The sequence below is a fragment of the Trachemys scripta genome, chromosome 3 (genome assembly GCF_013100865.1).
Source record: "Trachemys scripta elegans isolate TJP31775 chromosome 3, CAS_Tse_1.0, whole genome shotgun sequence".
Lineage (NCBI taxonomy): Eukaryota > Metazoa > Chordata > Testudines > Emydidae > Trachemys > Trachemys scripta.
The window spans coordinates 58,055,777-58,073,631 of record NC_048300.1 but is presented as its reverse complement, the minus strand read 5'-3'; the positions used below and the strand labels follow the sequence as shown (position 1 = coordinate 58,073,631).

The 17,855-nt window shown below is 47.3% G+C and overlaps 1 protein-coding gene across 1 annotated transcript in view; it reads left to right on the top strand.

Moving 5' to 3' along the window:
- DNAH8 (dynein axonemal heavy chain 8) overlaps positions 1-17,855 on the top strand; it is a 585,957-nt gene that overhangs the window by 373,078 nt on the left and 195,024 nt on the right. The window contains exons 50-51 of the mRNA XM_034764627.1: positions 5,917-6,078; positions 16,056-16,302. Of these exons, the coding sequence (XP_034620518.1) occupies positions 5,917-6,078; positions 16,056-16,302 (409 nt within the window). The remainder of the gene's footprint in view (positions 1-5,916; positions 6,079-16,055; positions 16,303-17,855) is intronic.

Genomic DNA, 17,855 nt, shown 5'->3' with positions numbered 1-17,855 from the left:
GACGACCTCCCAGTCAGAACCATGGATCCATCCAACCTTACCTTTTCATCACGTCTGTCCCCCTTCTATCGGGCATGGGCCCAGATCACATCGGATGCTTGGGTGCTGCGCACGGTAGAGGAGGGATATTCTATCCAGTTCTCCTCCCTTCCGCCCCACCAGCCCCCCTCCCCGTTCCTCTTCAGGGACCCCTCTCACGAGCAACTTCTACTTCAAGAAGTTCAGCCCCTCCTCGCTTCAGGGGCAGTGGAGGAGGTTCCGCTGGAGCTACGGGGCAAGGGCTTCTACTCTCGATATTTCCTAATTCCGAAAGCGAAAGGGGGCCTCAGACCTATTCTGGACTTGCGACGTCTCAACAAGTTTGTGAAGAAACTCAAGTTCCGCATGGTCTCCCTGTCCTCCATCATTCCTTCCATGGATCCAGGAGACTTGGTATGCCACCCTCGACTTAAAGGACGCATACTTTCATATCGCAATAATCCCTCAGCACAGGCGTTACCTCAGGTTTCTCGTGGGCAACGCTCATCTTCAGTTTACGGTTCTGCCCTTTGGTCTGTCAGCAGCCCCAAGGGTCTTCACGAAGTGCATGGCAGTCGTGGCAGCCTTCCTGCGCAGACACGGGATCCAGATATTTCCCTACCTGGCCGATTGGCTCATCAAGGGCAGAAACAAGGCACTAGTGGAGGCTCAGGTGGTCTTCATCAGGCAGACCTTCCGCTCACTCGGCTTCTTACTCAACGAGGCCAAGTCCACACTGTCTCCAACTCAAAAAATCGAATTCATAGGAGCAGTTCTGGACTCGACACAAGCCAGGGCATATCTCCCAGAGGCCAGATTCCGAACTATATCCAACATCATTCTCGGCCTCCAAAGTTACCCTACCACCACAGTAAGAAGCTGCCTCAAATTACTAGGACACAGGCATGCAGGAGTGAAATCAGGAAAGCCAAATCACACTTGGAGTTGCAGCTAGCAAGAGATGTTAAGAATAACAAGAAGGGTTTCTTCGGGTATGTTAGCAGCAAGAAGAAAGTCAAGGATAGTGTGGGCCCCTTACTGAATGAGGGAGGCAACCTAGTGACCTAGGATGTGGAAAAAGCTAATGTACTCAGTGATTTTTTTGCCTCTGTCTTCACGAACAAGGTCAGCTCCCAGGCTGCTGCACTGGGCAGCACAATATGGGGAGAAGGTGATCAGCCCTCTGTGGACAAAGAAGTGGTTCGGGACTATTTAGAAAAACTGGATGTGCACAAGTCCATGGGGCCGGATGCACTGCATCCGAGGGTGCTAAAGGAGTTGGCAGATGAGATTGCAGAGCCATTGGCCATTATTTTTGAAAACTCATGGTGATCGGGGGAGGTCCCGGATGACTGGAAAAAAGCTAATGTAGTGCCTATCTTTAAAAAAGGGAAGAAGGAGGATCCGGGGAACTACAGGCCAGTCAGCCTCACCTCAGTCCCTGGAAAAATCATGGAGCAGGTCCTCAAGGAATCAATTCTGAAGCACTTAGAGGAGAGGAAAGTGATCAGGAACATTCAGCATGGATTCACCAAGGGGAAGTCATGTCTGACTAACCTAATTGCCTTCTATGATGAGATAACTGGCTCTGTGGATGAGGGGAAAGCAGTGGATGTGTTATTCCTTGACTTTAGCAAAGCTTTTGATACGGTCTCCCACAGTATTCTTGCCAGCAAGTTAAAGAAGTATGGGCTGGATGAATGGACTGTAAAGTGGATAGAAAGCTGGCTAGATCGTCGGGCTCAAAGGGTAGTGATCAATGGCTCCATGTCTAGTTGGCAGCCGGTTTCAAGCGGAGTGCCCCAAGGGTCGGTCTTGGAGCCGTTTTTGTTTAATATCTTTATTAATGATCTGGAAGATGGTGTGGACTGCACTCTCAGCAAGTTTGCAGATGACACTAAACTAGGAGGCGTGGTAGATACACTAGAGGGTAGGGATCAGATACAGAGGGACCTAGACAAATTAGAGGATTGGGCCAAAAAAAACCTGATGAGGTTCAACAAGGACAAGTGCAGAGTCCTGCACTTAGGATGGAAGAATTCCATGCACTGCTACAGACTAGGGACCGAATGGCTAGGTAGCAGTTCTGCAGAAAAGGACTTAGGGGTCACAGTGGACGAGAAGCTGGATATGAGTCAACAGTGTGCCCTTGTTGCCAAGAAGGCTAACGGCATTTTGGGCTGTATAAGTAGGGGCATTGCCAGTAGATCGAGGAACGTGATCCAGTTTTGGGCCCCACACTACAAGAAGGATGTAGAAAAATTGGAAAGAGTCCAGCGGAGGGCAACAAAAATGATTAGGGGTCTGGAGCACATGACTTATGAGGAGAGGCTGAGGGAACTGGGATTGTTTAGTCTCCAGAAGAGAAGAATGAGGGGGGATTTGACAGCAGCCTTCAACTACCTGAAGGGGGGGTTCCAAAGAGGATGGATCTCGGCTGTTCTCAGTGGTGGCAGATGACAGAACAAGGAGCAATGGTCTCAAGTTGCAGTGGGGGAGGTCATCCTGAGGTCCCTTCCAACCCTGATATTCTATGATTCTATGATTCTATGGCAGCATGTACCTACGTGGTGAGACACGCCAGACTCAGACTGCGCCCACTCCAATCTTGGTTGGCACGGGTTTATCGGCCAGTCAGGGACTCCCTAGAATCAGTGGTGATGTTACCTCCGACAGTGTTGGACTCCCTTCAATGGTGGCTAGACCCGCAGGTTGGTCTGCGCGGGAGTTCCTTTCCAGGACCCCGAACCCTCCCTATCCCTGGAAATGGACGCATTGGATCGGGGATGGGGTGCTCATCTGGGCCACCTCAGAACACAAGGTCTTTGGTCGCGGGAGGATCTGTCATTGCACATCAATGTCAGGGAATTGCGAGCGGTATGCCTCGCATGCATAGCATTCAAGTCCCAGCTGGCAGGCAGGTGCGTTTCTGCCCTCACAGACAATACTCCAACGATGTTTTATATCAACAAACAGGGTGGTGCTCGCTCCTCTCCCCTTTGCCAGGAGGCCCTGGCATTATGGGACTTTTGCATACAGAACGTAATTCACCTGACAGCATCCTACATCCTGGGCATGCACAATGCACTCGCAGACGCCCTCAGCCACTCGTTTCAGGGCCACGAGTGGTCAGTGGTTTGAGCATTGGCCTGCTAAACCCAGGGTTGTGAGTTCAATCCTTGAGGGGGCCACTTGGGGATCTGGGGCAAAATCAGTACTTGGTCTTGCTAGTGAAGGCAGGGGGCTGGACTAGAAGACCTTTCAAGGTCCCTTCCAGTTCTAAGAGATGGGATATCTCCATTAATTTATAATTTATATGGTTCTTTCAATTTTCCGACTCTGGGGTCATCCCCAGGTGGATTTGTTTGCCTCCAATGAGAACAGGAAGTGTTGTTAATTCTGCTCCCTCATGGGACGCAGTCAGGGGTCCCTAGCAGATGCTTTTCTCCTCTCTTGGGCAGACGGGTTTTTTTACGCCTTTCCCCCGATTCCCTTGATTCACAGGGTAATCCTCAAGGCCCTCAGGGATCACGCTCGACTCATCCTGATAGCTCCTGCGTGGCCGCGCCAGCACTGGTACACGTCTCTCCTACACATGTCTACGAGGGTTCCACTCAGGTTGCCCCTACTACTTGATCACGCAGGATCGCGGTCGCCTCCTTCACCCGAACCTGGAGTCGCTCCACCTTACAGCTTGGATGCTCCATGGCTAAACCCAGTGGAGTTACAATGCTCTCATCAGGTCAGACAGGTCCTGTTGGGCAGCAGGAAGCCCTCAACAAGGACCACATACTTGGCCAAGTGGAAGCACTTCTCCCTCTGGGCTACACAACGGGGTCAGGCCCCCTTGCTCGCCCCGGTCCCTCTCATATTGGACTATTTACTACATCTGAGACATCTGGGACTAACTCTCTCGTCGGTTCGAGTACACCTTGCTGCAATCTCCGCGTTCCACCCTGGAGACGGGGGGACCTCAGTGTTTGCGAACCCACTCGTTGGATGATTCCTTAAGGGCCTTGACAGATTGTTCCTGCACATCCGTCAACCTGTCCCTGCTTGGGACCTCAATTTGGTCCTGTCTGTCCTCACGGGGCCCCCATTCGAGCCGCTGGCTTCATGCTCGCTGTTATACCTCTCATATAAGGTTGCGTTCTTGGTGGCTATCACATCAGCCCGGAGAGTATCGGAACTCAGAGCTCTAACATCTGAGCCTCCATACACCGTCTTCCACAAGGACAAGGTCCAACTCAGGCCGCACCCAGCGTTCCTGCCTAAGGTGGTTTCCCCATTTCACATGGGTCAAGACATTTTTCTCCCTGTGTTTTATCCGAAACGGCACTCCTCGGCTAAGGAGCGCAGGCTGCATTCTCTGGACGTTCGCAGGGCTCTCGCGTTCTATATAGAAAGGACGAGATCCTTCAGGAAGTCGACCCAACTTTTCGTCGCCGTGGCCAACAGTAGGAAAGGGCTCGTGGTCATGTCACAGCGGATCTCAGCTTGGATCAGAACCTGCATCCAGGAGTGCTACAGTCAGGCCAGTATATCAGCCCCGCTTATCACAGCCTACTCCACGAGAGTGCAGGCCTCTTCAGCTGCCTTCCTGGCCCACGTCCCGACGCAGGAAATTTGTAGAGTGGCCACCTGGTCCTCAATCCACACCTTTACGGCACACTATGCCATCACGCACCAAGCCAGGGAGGATGCTGCATTTGGCCGCACAGTCCTCCAGTCTGCAGTTACCTCCGACCCCACCACCTAGACTCGGGCTTGTGAGTCACCTGCTTGGAATGGACATGAACAATCACTCGAAGAAGAAGAAACGGTTACTCACCTTCTTGTAACGGTTGTTCTTCGAGATGTGTTGTTCATGTCCATTCCAATACCCACCCTCCTACCCCTCTGTCGGAGTATCGGCAAGAAGGAACTGACGGGGTGGGGGGTCGGCTGTCCCCTATATACAGCGCCATGAGGGCGCCACTCCAGGGGGCGCCGGAGCCAACCCTACGGACGCTGCTATAGTAGAATCTTCTGGCTGGCGTGCACGCGGCGCGCACACACCTGCTTGGAATGGACATGAACAACACATCTCGAAGAACAACCATTACAAGAAGGTGAGTAACCGTTTCTTGTTGGTGGAAAACCTCCTCAAGGCATACAAAAGCCTTGGTTGCAACATGTCACTAAAGATACAGTTTTTGCACTCTCATCTAGATTTTTTTCCACCGAACTGCGGAGCAGTGAGCAATGAGCACGGCGAGCAATTTCACCAGGACATTGCAATAATGGAGAAACGCTATCAGGGCAAATGGAGCCCATCAATGTTTGCAGACTATTGCTGGACAGTGACAAGAGATGCTCCATTTAATGAATACAAGAGACAAGCCAAGAAGCGCCGAGTAGACACTGAATAGGACTAAACTATGTACATAATAGTTTTTTGCCTTTTGTTTCATAATAAATTTTATTTATATAACACTTTTGCTGATTTTTAAAGTGTTACATAAACAGGACAGGTAAAATATTATCATGTAAAGCAACCATAAACACATGAAAAGACCTAGGTTTACAATTTATGATTAAAACTCTACTATCTACACAATATACATAGACATAAAATGTAAAAACTTAAATATCTTAGAAACAGTAGCCAATCAGCTGTTTTAATTGTCATATTTGAATTCAGCACATCAAAATACGTAATAAATAGCACATTTTATCTCTGAAGCAGATGACTTCTCAAAAATTGTAGACCAGTGTAATCAGCATGTTATTTTGAAATCAGCTCCTAAATTGTTTAATGCTCATTATTGTAACATAATGATTCATTTTGACTTATGAGAAAAGAAAACTATACTATGCATAGTTGTGCTTTTAAACATTTTTTTTTCCATTTTTCAGGTAGATGAAGATGAGCCCTTATTTCTTAGTCTCATCAATGACCTCTTCCCTGGGTTACAGTTGGACAGTAGTACATATGTTGAACTACAGGCTGCAGTAGCCAACCAGGTTGAAGAGGCAGGATTGATTAATCATCCACCTTGGAATCTTAAGCTTATTCAGGTAGAGCATCTTATCGCTTAAAGCCTTCAGACAAACTATAGATCGTAATAGATGCTCTTGAATTCTGTATGTGAATAATCTATTTTTGTGCATCACATTCTCCTTAGTTCATAATGAATAGGATATGCCTCTTCCTTGTGGAATTTGGAAGTAGTCCATAGTTCTTTCTGATGACTCTAAATTGTGCCTTTCTGATTCTCAGCCTGTGGGTCTCAGACTGCCAGGGAATAGGGATCTGTGTCTCAGAGGTGAGAAGGGGTCTTGCCCCATTTTCATTAACTGGACAGCTGAGCACAAGGAGTATATACTCACAACAGAACCACAGAAGGGCTCCATTTCAATCTAGTTATACCATAATTGGTTTAAACAGAGATAAGTAAGAAATCCTTTTCTGCAGCCCAGCATCTCCAACAGTTCTGAGACGTATGGGTCTATTCTCCTCCTGTCTCCTGTGCTCAGGGGGCTGGGGTTGCTTGGGCAGGGCAGCCCAGGACTGGGGCGGCGGGGCCAGCAGCCACTGGGGGGGGGGGAGGATGAGCTCCAGCTGGGGAGGGGAGCTGAAGGGGCGAGGGAGGAGGCAGAGGGTCGGCGGGGCCTCTGGCAGAAGCGGTGGGGCCGGGGAATAGCCTCCCCTAATGGCAGCTTACGCGTTGCCCATGAGTGATAGTTTGCTTTGCTCCCAACTATTTCTATCCCAGCTTTGACTTTAATTGTGTTTTGGAGTAGTTGTGTGCAGCCTTTAATCTCCCTTTCTCCTCCTCCTCTCCTGGATTAGATAAATAGCAGTCTGGTGGTATCAGCCACTCAGATGCATTACTTCAGGACCGCCGTGCTGAACTCCTTGCCCTCTCTCCTCCCCCCCCCTCTACCCCCCCTGCATGGCAGAGCTCTCCCGCAAACACCAGGCTAAATCAAAGCAATGTTCCATGTGTGAGGCAGGAATTATGGGCTCTTCAGAGGGTGAATTATACTCTGCCTGATGACAGCCAGCCAACTCTCACAATGCCAGAGCAGGGTCTTAGAGTCAGGTTTGTAAGGTCCCCCATGCCTCCCCACAGGAGCCACAACTCCAGTGCAGAAAAACCTAATCAGAAAATACAGAGCATATCACAGAGACAATCCAAGGATGAGGAGGACACCATCTGGCCAGCTCAGGGGGTATGTCCCAGGGTAGAGGTGAGTCGGAAGAAAAATAAGCTTAAGGAGCACCATGTCCACCTTCCCACCCCTGTCAGATACCAAAGTGAGTACTCAGCTCCCTAGGGAAAAAAAGCAGGGTTCCTACACAGCTCCTCTGCTTACCAGTACAAATCTGGGGACTCTAGTAATGAGATTCCCACTCCCAGGCAGGGAAGTGGGACCCTGAGGGGGAGGACACAGCTGGAGATATATCCAGAAAGATCAAGACACTAAATAAAGAGAGATCCTGTGCAGGCACAGCCCAGTGGCAACTCCTGAAAAGTAGGTGAAAAAGGCCAAAGAAACCCAAAAAGAATAAAAAAGAGGGGAGGGGAGATTGACACAAATCTAGACACTATTTATCCTCTGACTCTGGAGCTATCTCCTGTACTGAGGAAGGAGTACTCTAAGATTCTGGCTCTGAGCAGGCCATGGAAAAAAAGTTGCAAGGGTTTTTTCTCCTTGATAAGTTTGGGACTATGTACAGAAATGTTGTATCTGCCATTTAGGCACATGATGACAGGCCTAAGGGTAAATACCTGCCTTCCAAATCTCTGCATGATACAGCCATCTTGCTGCACCCAGCCTTTGTGGGCATAATCAGTGAGGAATGAAAAACACCTAATGGGATGAACACTTAGATCAAGGGTAGGCAACCTATGGCACACGTGCAAACTGATTTTCAGTGGCACTCACACTGCCCGGGTCCTGGCCACAGGTCTGGGGGGCTCTGAATTTTAATTTAATTTTAAATGAAGCTTCTTAAACATTTTAAAAACCTTATTTACTTTACATACAACAATAGTTTAGTTATATATTAAAGACTTATAGAAAGAGACCTTCTAAAAACGTAAAATGTATTACTGGCGCGCGAAACCTTAAATTAGAGTGAATAAATGAAGACTCAGCACACCACTTCTGAAAGGTTGCCGACCCCTGACTTAGAAACTATTAAATGTTAGAGCTCAAACAAGCCATCACAGAATAAACCACAGGTCAATGCTGCAGTGATATCTTTAGCAAAAGATATGACAATCCCATCCAAAGGGGGATTTTTTTCTCAAAGAAATAGCTGCCAGAAAAGTGAGAGCCACTCTGAGGCTTCCTCAGCCACCATTAGAGCATCCCTGGCCATTACTGCTTTAAGAGAACCACAGAATTCAGGCTGGATGACCTTAAATCAGTGAAAGACAGGGGCCATCCTGACTTCTAGCCTACCCTGAAAAAAGTAGCCCTAGCAACAGCCTTTGTAGTAGATGCCTCAGAGGATGCAATGAGATTCTCAGTCAGGGCCACAGCATCCAGCTCAGAAGCCAGCTACCTCATTTGGCTACACCAGACATCCATGACACACACATCCTGTGCTCATCCAAATTCACAGGTGTCGTGTTTTGGGGTGCAATTCAAACAAGTGAGATGTTGTGTCACTGCTTGTCCTGTAACCCTGAGTTCCTTAAAATGCTTTGCTGCTGTAGTTCCTTGTCTGGATGCTCACAGCCAGCATACAAGCATACACTGTCTGTATGTTAAGCAAGCCTGGTTCAGCAATGCTGATTCCAGCAGCCTGCTTGTTACACCACAGCCAAAGTCTGGTCTCCACCAGCATTTGTTACTGCTAGTCAAGTGACCCCATCACACCCCCAGTCCCAAATTTCCCCCCAACTGTCTGCCCTGAAATGTCCAGCCCTTTCCTGGAACATTCAGAAGAGTAATGCGGACTATTGATCCTTTAAAGAAACAAAAGCTCACTTTAAGTGGAGTTAACAATTACTTCAATTCAAATACAGCACTGTGTTGTTTTAGATTAAAGTAAAAAAAAGGTTATTAACAAAAAGAGATGGGACTTTAAGGGAGTACAAGGGATAAAAACAAAATCGTCACAAGCAAACAAAAGTTAAATACACTTTCTAGCGGCTAACCAAGCTGCAGCTTGGTTCTAGATATATTTCTTAAAAGTCTTTTTTTTCTTTCTAGCCATGGCTGACTTTCTCTCAGTCAGGTACTTACGCAGAAGTATAATGTGCTGGCTTTCCTTGTCTTTCTAAGTGAAAGATTTTTGCCTTATCCGGTTTCTCACCTATATTCAGTTCCCAAAGACTTCATCCCCTGTTGTTGAAGAATCCATCTCTCTCAGCTTGCAAGAGCTCTGACCCCTTGTGTCTGTTCAGTGATGGATTCCAGTCAGACCAGGCTTTTCTAAATGGGACCTACAACTATTTCTTGGTTGCTATCATGCCTCCTAGATGAGTTTAGGAGTTGGCAGCTTTATCCAGGCAGGAACCTCATTATGTGTTCTATAATAAGGGGATAAGGACCCCAAGATCTTTCTTGCTGAAAGTGAATGCATCTTTCCATGCCTCTCAGGAGGTCAGGATGACCTTCCTTTATTTTGTCTAAATGCCACAGCATTGTACTGAAAGCTATCGCATAATCTGGGTGTTCTTAGATCCCTAAAGATCTATCTCAAGCACACCATCTTGAAGAGAAGATTGGGCTCCTTCTTTGCCTTCTTTTACCCAATATGCCAAGTGCTCTGGATATCCAAACTGTCTCTTTCCTTCCCAACTCATATAATTAACTGCCCACTTCTTTTCATTTGTCACAGACTATGGGGGATACTATGTGCTAGAGTGGAAAGTTTCTTACCCAATAATTTCCTCTCTAGTGGTAACATCCCCCATGATTAAGTCTAACCTGGTAATTGATTCTTTTTTTTTTTTTTTTTTTTTTTTTTTTTGAGTTTGAGTTATGTATATAGGTAAAAGTTAGTTCAATTTTAAAGTGAATAATTTTCTTAAGTGACAGCTATATGACTATCTCTACAGCTTGGGAATAACTCTCCAAGAACCCTTGGAAGCAAAATTGTACCATTGCCAAATTCCACAGGGAAAAGGGATAGCCTATTCATAATGAATTGTGGGAGATGCTGCCACTAGAAAGTAAATTATAGCATAAGTAATTTTCCCTTTTAAGGCTCCTATGGGTAGCTATGACTGAGACTACCTTACAGAGAAAGTCTCCTTCTTGAGATTTTTAGGTAGCCTCTTAAGGAAAATGGACAAAAGGACTTGAGTCCCAGGCAGTTTATGGTGTCTCAGATTCAGTATTTACAATGTGACTATGGCTATGATAAAATACCTTTGCTGGCTATTTAGTTGACCTTTGGCCCTCAAGTTCAGGCCAGTATTTTGGCTAGGTCTTTAAAAGGGTCTTATTTTAGTTCCAAGATGGATGACACATTGTCCTATTTTAAAGAGATTAGGGCTAAAATTAAGTCTCAAGCAATGAATGCTACCCCACACAGAATATTGAAAGGTAAATAAGTATTGAGTTAATATTGTTGATATAAAGGCTAGTATTACCATCATGTGGTATATCCAAATCAGGGGGGGGGGTGAGCCTTTGGTTAAATCCAAGTGTTTTTGACATTGAAATCTCCCTGTGATAACAGAAATTCCCATGATCACCACAATACAAAACTGTAGGTATTCTTTGCTTATGTGTACTTTACATACTCACATTATTTAGAACTGCAATGGGTAATCATTCTCTTGCTATACCTTGTTTGTATTAACATTCATTTTTCTCTGTGAATCGCATGAAACTTCTTTTAAAAATATGTTATAATAAAATTATTTTTGAGCTGCTCTGAAGAGGTCAGACAGGAATCCCCTCAAGAAACTAAGGGCATGTCTACACTACGAGAGTACTTCGATGTCACTTAAATCGAATATGTGGAATCGATATTACAAAGTCGAACGTGTGTTTCCACACTAAGGACAGTAATTCGACTGTGTGAGTCCACACTAACGGGGCAAGCGTCGACATTGGAAGCGGTGCACTGTGGGCAGCTATCCCACAGTTCCCGCAGTCCCCACTGCCCATTGGAATTCTGGGTCGAGCCCCTAATGCCTGCTGAGGGAAAAAATGTGTCGAGGGTGGTTTTGGGTAACTGTCGTCATCCAACCGTCACTCCCGCCCTCCCTCCCTGAAAGCGCCGGCGGGCAATCAGTTTGCACACTTTTCTGCTGAGTGACAGCGCGGACGCCACAGCACTGCGAGCATGGAGTCCGCTGCGACCATCGCTGCAGTTATGGCCGTTGTCAACACCTCGCACCTTATCAGCCACCTTTTCCAGAGGCAGATGGTGAGAAATCGGGCGAGGAGGCTACAGCAGCGCGATGAGGACATGAAGTCTGAGAGTGGCACAGACCTGTCACAAAGCACGGGACCCCGCGCCGTGGACATCATGGTGGCACTGGGTCATGTTGATGCCATGGAACGGCGATTCTGGGCACGTGAAACAAGCACTGACTGGTGGGACCACATAGTGCTGCAGGTCTGGGATGAATCCCAGTGGCTGAGAAACTTTCGCATGCGGAAGGGAACTTTCCTTGAACTTTGTGAGTTGCTGTCCCCTGCTCTGAAGCGCAAGGACACCCGGATGCGAGCAGCCCTGACTGTCCAGAAGCGAGTGGCCATAGCCCTCTGGAAACTTGCCACGCCAGACAGCTACCCGGTTAGTCGCGAACCACTTTGGCGTGGGCAAATCTACCGTGGGGGTTGTTATGATGCAAGTAGCCAAGGCAATCGTTGATGTACTGCTGTCAAAGGTAGTGACCCTGGGAAACGTGGAGGTGATCATAGATGGCTTCGCAGCAATGGGATTCCCAAACTGCGGTGGGGCCATAGATGGAACTCACATCCCTATCCTGGGACCGGACCACCAGGCCAGCCAGTACATTAATCGAAAGGGCTACTTTTCCATGGTGCTGCAAGCACTGGTGGACCACAGGGGATGTTTTACCAACATCTACGTCGGATGGCCGGGCAAGGTTCATGACGCTCGTGTTTTCAGGAACTCTGGTCTGTTTAGACGGCTGCAGGAAGGTACTTACTTCCCGGACCACAAAATAACTGTTGGGGATGTGGAGATGCCTATAGTGATCCTCGGGGACCCAGCCTACCTGCTAATGCCATGGCTCATGAAGCCCTATACAGGCACTCTGGACAGTGAAAAGGAACTCTTCAACTACCGTCTGAGCAAGTGTAGAATGGTGGTGGAGTGTGCTTTTGGACATCTCAAGGGGAGATGGAGAAGTTTATTGACTCGCTCCGATCTCAGCGAAACCAATATCCCCATTGTTATTGCAGCTTGCTGTGTGCTCCACAATCTCTGTGAGAGCAAGGGGGAGACCTTTATGGCGGGGTGGGAGGTTGAGGCATATAGCCTGGCTGCTGATTACACCCAGCCAGACAGCCATGTGATTAGAAGAGCCCAGCGGGACGCGCTGTGCATCCGGGAGGCTTTGAAAGCTAGGTTCCTGAGTGAGCAGGGTAACCTGTGACAATTTTGTTGGTTTACAGAGAAGCTGAACCTGCCCCCATTTCTTTACCCAGTGACTGTTCACTATCCTCTCCAGTTTCATACCCCATTTACCCCGTTCACCCCCTTCCAACCCACATTTAAAAATAAAATCACTGAAAATTTGTTAATGAACAACGTTTTCTTTATTACTGTTTTCACGGTAAAGTGTTGAAACTGGGACGCAGACTGTGGTGGGGAGCGGGTGTAGTGTACTGATGCAAAGGACGCTTCTAAACTCGAGGAATGCCAGGCTCCTGCTTCTACAGTGGTCCGCACTGGCGGACTGATTGTTTGAACGGAGCCTGCCACCCCTCCTGTTCGGGACTCTGTGTGTGGGGGATATGTGACTTTGTGGCAGGGGGAGGACGGTTACAGATTCCCTGCTGCATGGCTCTGTGATCCAGGATAAGGACCGCTGCATAAGATCTGTAACCGCCCTCCCCCGCCACAAAGTCACATAGCCCCCCCACCCCCCCCACAGACAATGAAAACCACCTCCCAGACTGACCAGGGTGCCTAGTGACTGCACTGTGTGTGTGACCTGCTGCTGAACCTGCCCCCGTGTCTGTACCAACCACCTTTCCCCCCTTAAAACAGACTGTCCTCTAAAAAAACATGATGGAAACAGCAATTAACAGAAACATATTTTTTATTAGCAAATGGACAGTTAGGGGATGAAACTGGGATGGGGGCTTGGGTGAGGCGAGAAGGAAAGGACTTATCAAATTTTGGGGAATGACAGCCTTCTGCCACTTGAGCAGTCTGCAGGGGTAGAGTGACAGTTTTCATGGGCTCTGCAGCCCCTCCTTCTTGGTACTTTCAGTGAGGGGGGTATGGGACTTTGTGGCGGGGGATGGTGGTTACAGATAGACTGCAGCGAGGCTCTGTCCTCCTGCCTCCGGTCCTGCAGAACATCCACAAGGCGCCGGAGCGTGTCCGTTTGCTCCCTCCTTAGTCCAAGCAGTGTTTGAGTCGCCTGCTGGTCTTCCTGCCGCCACCTCTCCTCCCGTTCACTGTGTGCTCGCTGGTATTGGGACATGTTCTCCCTCCACTGACTCTGCAGGGTTGCCTCGGCTCAGGAGCAGCCCATAAGTTCTGAGAACATGTCGTCCCGTGTCCTTTTCTTTCTACGCCTAATCTGCGACAGCCTCTGGGAGTCTGATGACAGGGTAGGTCGGGAGACAGCCACAGCTGTGGGATGGGAAAAAGGGAGTGAATTCCTCAGAAAGATAAATTTTTGAGTGAACAAAGAAAATAGTCTTTCTCTGTGAAAAAGACCATTCACAGCACCTATCACGTGCGCACTCAGGACAAGGTCGAATTTTCGGCCTTCGCATTCAGTCCCTGGGGTCTTGCAGTGCAGATCACAGAATCGGAACAGCACAGCGGAATTTGGGTAGCGGGCTGACATGGTAAGCCGTAGACTTGTGGCAGCTTAAAACTTTAATAATAGCACTGCCCTACTTTCACGTTCAAAGCAATGCTTCTAGCGTTGGCCAGTTCCTGCTGCCAGCAATCCGGCAAGCATGAACTCTGCCCCTGTCCCACCCCCTTGCGGCTGTCCCCGGGAAAGATCCCTCTATGCTGCCCCTCTCCCGCCTCCACCTCATGGCTGTAAACCGGCGGTTACAGTTCTGTAAAGGAACAGGGAAGCAGTCCCAATACTAACATTCCCCTAATTCAAAGCAGGTCACCATGAGCGACATCACTCTGATGCGTATTTCAGACAGCGACAAAGAACGCATGCTTCGGGAAAGCCTGCAAAGACCAGGGCCGTATGCCACCATGTTGTGCAAGGCAATGATACCGGAGTACTTGATGGTAGCCTGTCGCGGAAACGTTTCATACTACGGAGGACACAAGGCCGCTCTCCCAAGGAACCTCATGCAAAGGCTTTCCAATTACCTCCAGGAGAGCTTCATGGAGATGTCCCCTGAGGATTTCTGCTCTATCCCCGGACATATTGACTGAATTTTACTGTAGCTGCACTGGCAAGGGCTAAACAGTAGAGTGCCTAGGGCAAACCAATCAAGATGTACCGGACATTGTTAGATTTTTTTGCAGCAGTTGCACTGCCAAAGACTAGAACTTTAAGTACCTAGGACAATCTAATCATGAAAAAGCCACAGTTAATATTAATATTCTTTTCAAAATAAATGTTTACATGTTTAAACCACTTACCGGCTGATCCTTCTCCTGATTCTGGGTCCAGGTTAACGCCTGGGGGCGGTTGGTACGGGATCTCTGTGAGGGTGATGAAGAGATCCTGGCTGTCTGGGAAATCAGCGTTGTAAGCGCTGTCGACTGCCTCGTCCTCCTCATCTCCTTCCTCATCTTCCCTGTCCACTACCATCTCAGAGGAAGTGGGCGTGGACAATATCCCATCCTCAGAGTCAACGGTCAGTGGTGGGGTAGTGGTGGCGGCCGCACCTAGGATGGAATGCAGTGCCTCGTAGAAACGGCATGTCTGCGGCTGGGATCCGGAGCGTCCGTTTGCCTCTTTGGTCTTCTGGTAGCCTTGTCTCAGCTCCTTGATTTTCACGCGGCACTGCGTTGCATCCCGGCTGTATCCTCTCTCTGTCATGGCTTTGGAGATCTTCTCGTAGATCTTTGCATTCCGTCTTTTCGATCATAGCTCCGAAAGCACGGACTCATCGCCCCACACAGCGATCAGATCCAAGACTTCCCAATCAGTCCATGCCGGGGCCCTCTTTCTATTCTGAGATTGCATGGCCATCTCTGCTGGAGAGCTCTGCATCGTTGCCAGTGCTGCTGAGCTCGCCACGATGTCCAAACAGGAAATGAGATTCAAACTGGCCAGACAGGAAAAGGAATTCAAATTTTCCCGGGGCTTTTCCTGTGTGTCTGGTCAAAGCATCCGAGCTTGGACTGCTGTCCAGAGCGTCAACAGAGTGGTGCACTGTGGGATAGCTCCAGGAGCTATTAGCGTCGATTTCCATCCACACCTACCCTAATTCGACATGGCCATGTCGAATTTAGCGCTACTCCCCTTGTTGGGGAGGAGTACAGTAGTCGAATTTAGGAGACCTCTATGTCGAACTAAATAGCTTTGTTGTGTGGACGGGTGCAGAGTTAATTTGATTTAGCACTGCTAAATTCGACATAACCTGCTAGTGTAGATCAGGCCTAAGTTTCACAATAAACACATTTGGTTTTCATCAGTTTAGGAGCTACAGGTTAATCAGTAGCATTATACAAAGAGTAGCAATTACAAATATATTTGAAGCGTTATAATTTTGAAGTTTGTAATTCATCTGTAAGGCTTTCTAATTGCTATCAAATAGGTGTCTTCTCTTTAAATGTAATTCTATAAATTTTGTCTATGGCTCATATGATTAAACCTGAGCAAAAGTAGCTTTTTAAAATAAGCATGATATTTTTCAAAATTGTTCACTTTTTTTCTTATTAGTTATATGAAACTTATAAAGTACGCCATGGTTTGATGATACTTGGACCCAGTGGATCTGGAAAAACAACAGTTATAACTATGTTGATGAAGGCAATGACAGAGTGTGGGCGTCCTCACAGAGAAATGCGTATGAACCCAAAAGCTATTACTGCTCCTCAAATGTTTGGCAAACTCGATACTGCAACTAATGACTGGACAGATGGAATCTTTTCTACACTGTGGAGGAAAACACTAAAAGCTAAAAAGGGTATGCAAATTATTATATTTGTTGTAATCAGAATATCTCATATGTGTTGTGCTAAAAAAGTATCTATTTGAAAATGTGGTAACATACTCTCTCTTGAATGAAGAAATATAGTTATGATGAGGGATTTGAGTTCAGGGCTGTTATTAATAAGAGGTCAAATAATTCGGCTGAATGAGTCTTTGACTAGCAATCTTTGATTTAATAAATATTAATAAAGCACAACACAGAAAGGAAGGCTATAGTTACCAAACCTATCTGGAGACTGGAAAAGTGACTGCAGCTTTGTTCATTCCCAACTCACTCCCAGGACCTCTGCTTTTTATATACTGCATACTTCTGTTTATCCGAAAGCCTATTATCTGAGCCTTGCATTATCCAAATCCCTTCCTTGTCTCCCAACATGAGATACATGAGATCCATGCTGCAGAGGGCATGTGAAGGTTGGGATAAAAAAGCAGAGGCCTCCAGCTGGCAGTGTGAGGAGGCAGAGGATGAGCCCACCAGCTGCAAGAGGATGAGCTGAATGGCTCCTGCAGCAGCACAAAGAGCCCTCTGCAGCCCTGTTGCCATAGGTATGAGTGAGCAGAGTCATGACAGTGGAGCTACAGAGGGCTTCAGAGGCCTAGTCACTTCAACTTTCCAGTTCAGCACTGTTAATATGAATTATGCTTTGCTTTTGTAAAATTATAATCAAGATTTGTATGGATTAGTTTTAGTGGCTTTAAAATAATGTACTTTCTATTTTAATGTTAATTGCTTTGATAGGATCTGTGGTTGCAAAACTGCTATTCTTAATAATATGTTTTTTGATCTCTAATTGAAACTATCAAATATTTTTGGTGGCGGACAGGAATCTTAGTTTCTGCAACTTTTGTTTTAAAATTTGGAATTAACGGTAATATCAAAAACAGAAATACAGGCCAACATTTTCAAGTTTGGGTGCTTAAAAGTAAGCATCTATATCCATATATATTCACCTAAATAAAAGTGGTCCGATTTTTTAGAGTTGCTGAGCACCCACAGTTCTTGTTGACTGCAGTGGAAGCTGTGAGTAATCCACATCTATAAAAACCAGGCCACTTTTATTTAGCTGCCTAAATGAAGATCGTTTCCTCATTTTAGGCACCCACATTTGAAAATGTTGGCCTTTAGAACTATATAGGATATTGTATGAAGGCAGATACTTGGTTTTGGGAGAAAAGTGTTTAAATCACTGTCGATTTACAGTAGCTGTGCTTCTCAGCCAAGTTCAGGGAGTTCAGTGCCATCCAGTCTCCTACAGTGGAACTGTGGAGGCAATGTCAGGCGGAAGAGAATGTAATTTCTTATTTACAGTAACCAGGCCCGGCTCTAGGCACCAGCAAAACAAGCTGGTGCTTGGGGCGGCACATTTTTAGGGGCGGCATGGCTGGCGCCAGAATGCCGCCCCTAAAAATGTGCCCCGGCCGCCCTAGCTCACCTCTGCTGCTGCTGCCATGGCACCCAAAACAGCTGATTCGCGCACCGCTCCTCGCCCTCCCTCTCAGGCTCTCAAGCCTGGGAGGGAGGGGGAG